A 7,105-nucleotide genomic window follows, 5' to 3' on the forward strand; every position below is an offset into this window, starting at 1 on the left:
CCTTACCATTTTCAACAGCATGAATGGAACTGGAGAGCATTATGCTAGGTGAAATAAGCCAGTCAGAGAAAGATAAATATCACATGATCTCACTCATTTGTGGAATATAATGAACAACATAAATGGATGAACAAAAACAGAACCAGAGTCATAGAAGCATCGAATACTGTCCAACCTATGAGGGAAGCCGGCGGGGTGAGTGGGTAAGAGATCAACCAAAGGACTTGTATGCATGCATATGAGCATAACCAATGGACACAGACAAGGAGAGGGGTGCGGCGGGTGAGGGCATGTGCTGGGGGTTGGGGGTGGCCGGGAGAGGTCAATGTGGAAAATAGGAGACTTATATAATACATTAAACAATAAAGAACTTAAATTAAAAAAACTCACAAAGAAATTAATACCATTTTTTTCTTAAAAATTGCTACAATTTACCATATTAAACTTTACTGACTCCTCAAAGAGCATTTGTTTTTGTGGTTTATATCTGTAAATATGAACTGTGTTCAAAATTAAAACAGAAAAATTTTAAATGTTTATTTTTTAAAATATTTTTAATTTTTATTACAATTATTACTGTAATTAAATACTGACATACAATACTATATTAGTTTCAGGAGTATAATATAGTGATTAGACATTTATATAACTTATGAAGTGGTCATCTCAATAAATCTCAAACACATCTGACACCCTATGTAGCTATTATAATATTATTGACTAAAGTCCCTATGATGTAAATCTCTATGATTATTTTCTAATTAACAATCTGTACTTCTTAATCCCTTCCCCTTTTTTACCCATTCCTGAAACCCCCTCCCATCTGGCAACCATCAAAATGTGCTCTGTATCTATGAGTTTGTTTCTGTCTCATTTGTTCATTTATTTTGATTTTTAGATCCTACATAGTATGTGTTAGTCTTTCTCCATCTGACTTATTTCACTTAGTATAATACTCTCAAGGTCCCTCAATGTTGTCCCAAATAGCAAGGTTTTACTCTTTTATGGCTGAGTAATACTCCATTGTGCATTTGTACCACTTCTTTATCCATTCATTATTGACGGACGCTTTGGTTACTTCCAGATCTTGGCTCTTGCAAATAATGCTACAATGTGCATATGGGTGCATATGTCTTTTCAAATTAGTGTTTTAGGTTTCTTTGAATAAATACCCAGAAGTGAAATTGCTGGATCCTTCTTCATCTCTTGTTTTAGTGTCTATTTTGTCTAGTATAAGTATTGCTACTCAGCTTTTTTGTTGTTGTTCCAATTTCATGAAATCTCTTTTTCCACCCCTTTATTTTGTCTGTCTATGTGTTTTGATCTGAAGTGAGTCTCTTATAGGCAACATATATAAGGGTCTTATTTTCTTATCCATTTAGCCCAGTGGTTCTCAACCTGTGGGTTGCGACTCCTTTTGGGGGTTGAACGACCCTTCCACAGGGGTCGCCTAAGACCATCGGAAAACACATATATAATTACATATTTTTTTGTGATTAATCACTATGCTTTAATTATGTTCAATTTGTAACAATGAAATTGGGGGTCACCACAACATGAGGAACTGTATTGAAAGGTCGTGGTGGTATTAGGAAGGTTGAGAACCACTGATTTAGTCACTCTGTTTTTTTATTGGACAATTTAAACCATTTATGTTTAAAGTAAATTATTAATAGATATGTGGTTTTTGCCATTTTATTATTCCTTTAACATTTCTTGTAATATTAGCTTGGTGGGAAGCAATTTATTTGTCCTTCATTTTTAATTTTATTACAATTATTATTGTAATTAACTACTGACATACAATACTATATTAGTTTCAGGAGTACAATATGGTGATTAGACATTTATATAACTTATGAAGTGATCATCTCAATAAATCTCAAACACATCTGACACCATATGTAGCTATTATGATATTATTGACTAAAGTCCCTATGATGTAAACCTCTATGATTATTTTCTAATTAACAATCTGTACTTCTTAATCCCTTCCCCTTTTTCACCTATTCATGAAACCTGCTCCCATCTGGCAACCATCAAAATGTGCTGTGTATCTATGAGTTTGTTTCTGTCTCATTTGTTCATTTATTTTGTTTTGTAGATTCCACATAGTTAGTCTTTCTCCATCTGATATTGTCCCAGAGGCCCTGTAAACTATCCTCATTTTTTATTAATTATTTTGTCTTTTAGCTGTTCTGATTGGATGCTTTCTGTTATTCTACTTCCAAATCACTGTTTTGGTCCTCTGCTTCATCTAATCAACTGCTGATTCCCTTTAATTTATTCTTCATTTCAGTTATTGTATTCTTCATTTGTGATGGGTTGTTTTTTATGTTTTCTTTCTCCATTTTTATGTTTCCTATCTCTTCATTGAAGTTCTCACTGAGATCACTGAGCATTCTTATAAATCTACATCTGGTTAGAGTTAGATTCCTTGTCTTCCTTTTATGTAGTTCTTTTTCTGGAGTTTTGTTCGGTTCTTTCATTTGAGGTATGTTTCTTTGTCTCCTCATTTTGGCTACCTCCCTTTTTTGTTTCTACATTTTAGGTAAAGCTGCTATATCTCCTAGTTTTGGTACTTATGTAGTAGATGTCCTATGGGCCAGTGGTGTAGTCTCTGTGGTCCCTTGAGCCAGGTGCTCCAGGTGTGGGCTGTGTGTGCCTTCCTGTTGTAGTTGAGCTTTGATTATTGTTGGTACATCAGTGGAAGGGACTGACTCCCATGTTAGTTGGTTATGAGGCCTGGTCATGAATACAATGGAGGAGTGTTGAGGAGGATTTGCTTTAGTGGGGCTCAGGTACCTGTCCAGTCCCCACTTTGGATGGTGTTGTTTGTGGAGGTTGTTGGACGATGCTCTGGTGTGATCTAAAGTGGACCCCATGTGTGTTGGTTCTGGTACCTCTTGAGAGGAACTCTGGTGCAGGCCAAGATCAGCTGCTGCCTGTGCCCTGCTCAGGGCCACTTGGTATGAGTTACAAAGCAGAAGGTTTCTATTTGTTCTGGAGTTGGAGGTGCCTGGGAGAGGCTAAGCAGTGAACTGAGGCCTGCTACCACTTGTGTCCAGCTTGGGTCTGCTTAGCAAGCGGTACGTGTAATGCTAAGGCCAGATACTGCTTGTTTAGGATTTTTGAACCTCCAGCCCTCCCTCTGAACCCAGACAATTAAGTTCCTCCCCGTATGTCCCTGGCACCTTTTAAGCTGCTGCCCCAGCACTAGAGCTCAGAGAAAGTGAGTCTGAATAAGGTTGAGCATGGGTCCTTTAAGAAAAATGCATGGGTCTCAGCAAAACTCTGTCTCACTCAGCCACAATCTCCCTGGTTTTCACAGCCAGAAGTTATGGGGTCTCCACTTCCTGGCACTGGAACCCTGGGCTGGGGGCCTGGTGTGGGACTGGAATCCCTCATTCCTCAGTGTGGGACTGCTTCAGCTGAGATATCCCTCCTGATTTTTAATTGCCACACATAGGTGTGAGACCATAACTTTTCTCATCTCCATCCTTACCAGTCTTGTCATGGCTTCTTCTGTTTATTCTTGGTAATAGGACTTCTGTTCAGCTAGACGACTTTTGGTTCTCAATGATGGTTGTTCTATAGTTTAGTTGTAATTTTGTTGTGATTGTGGCAGGAGGTGAGCATAGCATTTACCTACTCTGCCATTTTGACCAGAAGCCTTCCTGTTCAAATTCTTTTTTAAAAAATATTGCCTGGGGTGTGACATTGTTATTTATTTTTTATTTTATTTCAGAGAGGAAGGGAGTGGGAGAGAGAGAGAGATAGAAACATCAATGATGAGAGAGAATCATTGATCACCTGCCTTCTCCTGCATGCCCCACACTGAGAATTAAGCCCACAACCTAGGCATGTGCCCCAACCAGAAATTGAACCATGACCTCTTGGTTTATAGGTCAACACTCCTCCTGCATGCTCCACACTGAGGATCAAGCCCACAACCTAGGCATGTGCCCCAACCAGGAATTGAACCATGACCTCTTGGTTTATAGGTCAACACTCAACCACTGAGCCACACTGGCCAGACCCTATTCAAATTCTTGATCAGACCCTAAAGTATTTATTAATTGATTTAAAAGTAGCTATAACAAATCTATCATGTTACCATAAAACATATTTTTGTGACTTTATAGATTCCCCAAATGGTCTTGAGGCCCCCAGGTGTCCAATAACAATACCTCAAGTGTTATATTAGATGTTCCAGAGGTAAAAGTGGAGGGAACTGGATGCAAATCACTGATGATCAGTGAGCAAGTAAAGAGATGTTATTGAACTGAGAGTTTATAATGGAGAGGCTATGTCCAAGATGTTTTCACACAACCGATGATTGTGAGCACTATTTATGTAAGTGTCCATGGGTATTCTTAATAAGTAATTTTGTATAATAGAGAAAAAACTCCAATATCAGTAAATAACTCAAGAAAAATAAATTATTTTTGAGGACTAACCTATATATTATACATGTTCTTTATTTATTGAGAAAATTCATCTGCACAGCTTTTTACAACATGATTTCTACTAAATGTCATCCTCTTAAAACCCATGACTGCCATTTTTACTTATATTTTGTCAGCTTTATAAGCTGAATTTTGGCATGAGGGACTGCCCGGGCTGGAATGTACTGCATGAGAAGCCACTTCACTTTATATCTATGAGGAGAATTACAAACATAGATGAGACACTTAGGGATTCTCTCAAAAGGTTAATAAAATATCTTATATGAATACATTAGTAGAAAGTTGTAGTGGCCCCATATCAATGACCTGATTAAACTGGTGATGGAGAAAAAAAAATAAGAGAAAGGCACCAGGATATAAATCGAGAAATAGCTATAAATTTCTCTACTATTGTTGCAGAAAACATACATCTGAGATAGGTTATGGGAAATAAATGATACCATATATGAGTAAACGCATGATGTCATTCATGGGTTCCTTTTTGTTGTTTTTCATTCATTTTTCTTCTATCCAATTTCAGTTGTCCTGAATACTTGCACCTTTCTCACCCCGGAAGAGCTTTATGACACTGTCACGGATCTGCTTTGTCTTTACCCCATAAACAATAGGGTTCAGAGTTGGAGGAAGAAGAAGATAAAGATTAGCCACAATAATGTGAAGAGAAGGGGGAATAGTGTGTCCTCCAAAACGGTGGGTAAAGAAAGTGAAGAATGCTGGAACATAGGTGATGATAATGGCAGATAAATGGGCAGTGCAGGTGCTGAAGGCCTTCTGCTGAGCATCTGCTGATGAAAGGTTGACCACTGCACGGAGGATCATAGTGTAAGACGCAGATATACAGCAAATGTCAAACACTCCAATCAGGAGGGCAACCATCAGACCATAAATGACATTGACCTTGATGCTAGCACAGGATAACTTCACCACTGACATGTGGTCACAATATGTATGAGAGATAATATTGCTTTGACAGAAGGGCAAACGCTTGACCAAGAATGGAAAAGGAATCATTAGCAACACACCCCTCAAGAAGGTGGCAAGCCCAGCTTTGGCAATGATAGAGTTAGTGAGTATGGTAGCATAACGCAATGGGTAGCAAATAGCCACATAGCGGTCCAGAGCCATGAGCATGAGCACACCAGACTCCACACCTGTGAACCCATGGACAAAGAACATCTGAACTAAGCAGGCATTGAAGTTAATTTCCTTGAGATTAAACCAGAAAATGCAGAGTGCATTGGGTAGAGTGGTGGTGCAGGTGAAGAGATCAATGAGGGAGAGCATGGCCAGAAAGAAATACATTGGACGATGTAAGGACTCTTCATGATGAATGAGGTACACAAGGCCAAGGTTTCCCACAAGGGAGATGATATACATTGTGCAGAATGGGAGGGAGATCCATACATGTACTCTTTCCAGACCAGGAATTCCATCAAGAATAAAAGATTTTGGAGCCACATATGAATTGTTGGCAGCCAGCATAACTAATTCAATAGATGAATGCTAGTTTTCCAGAAGTATTTATTCTGAGTAGAAATTAAGAAGAAATTTAATTAAGATCATCCTTGAGAAGGCAAACTTAAGTCTGGAATAAAATTGCATTTATAATAGCATTAATAATTTTAATAATAGTGACTGAAAATATACCATTTATTGAATAATGTTATATTACAGGTAATATTTTAAAAGTTTTATAAGCAGCCTAAATGTATTTTTTAAAGTCATAGTTACAAAGTTGTAATTTTTTAACATCAAAATAGAAGAAGAAACTGAGGCACAGAGAGATCCAATAACATTGAACATTACAAAATTAGATTCAGGGACAGAAATGATATTCATATGACACTAATATTCATGCAATGTCTTTACATCCTGATTTGACAGAGTATATGGCTTATAAATAGCAAGTTATAATTGCAGAAGTATTGCCTGAAATTTGTTTATTGCATTTTGTGAAGATTATGATTATTTAAACCAAATATGATCTTATTCAAATTTCAGGTCTTTCCATACCAATTTTATGACTTCATATTTGAAACATCAGTTGCTCATATATAATGAGGTTAATGATAGCTACCTGAGAGTTATAAAAAATAATCAAAAGTTGATTTTTACACCTAGGTTAGTATCCTCTGGAATTGGATATACTAACTCAAAATGCAAATGTAGATGCTACATGGATATGAGATGCACAAACAGTGGTCAAGAAGTTCAATCTAGCTTTATTGTCCCATGAAAGAGAAAAAATAAGAAATCTCTCTTTCTTAAAAAACCTGTAATCCCTCAACGTCATTGAGGTCATCTATTTTCTTTTCATGTCTTTTCTTTTAACACAATTTGGAAAAAGCATATTCTCTGGACTCCCTCTTTATTCTCTTTCTTAGAATAATGTCCACTCTCATGACTTTAAGTATAGCCAACAAGAAAATAATTTTCAGAGAACCAAGATGGCGGCATAGGTAAATGCCTGTACTTGCTGCCTCCCACAACTACATCAAAATTACAACTAAAATACAGAAAAACTATCATCCAGAACTGCCAGAAAGCTGGCTGAGTGGAAGTACTACAAGTAGAGAGGTAAAGAAGAAAGCACACTGAGACTGTTAGGAGATGCAGAGGCACAGAATGGGCTGGTC

At 37.4% G+C, this 7,105-nt stretch overlaps 1 protein-coding gene across 1 annotated transcript; it reads right to left on the reverse strand.

Annotated features, from left to right (window-relative positions):
* Nucleotides 1-4,985: 4,985 nt before the first annotated feature.
* Nucleotides 4,986-5,951, reverse strand: LOC102250017 (olfactory receptor 52N5). The gene has a single exon (XM_005886253.1). It carries the CDS (start codon nucleotides 5,949-5,951, stop codon nucleotides 4,986-4,988), a length of 966 nt encoding a protein of 321 aa, XP_005886315.1.
* Between the last annotated feature and the right edge of the window lie 1,154 nt (nucleotides 5,952-7,105).

The sequence above is a fragment of the Myotis brandtii genome, unplaced genomic scaffold (genome assembly GCF_000412655.1).
Source record: "Myotis brandtii unplaced genomic scaffold, ASM41265v1 scaffold966, whole genome shotgun sequence".
Lineage (NCBI taxonomy): Eukaryota > Metazoa > Chordata > Mammalia > Chiroptera > Vespertilionidae > Myotis > Myotis brandtii.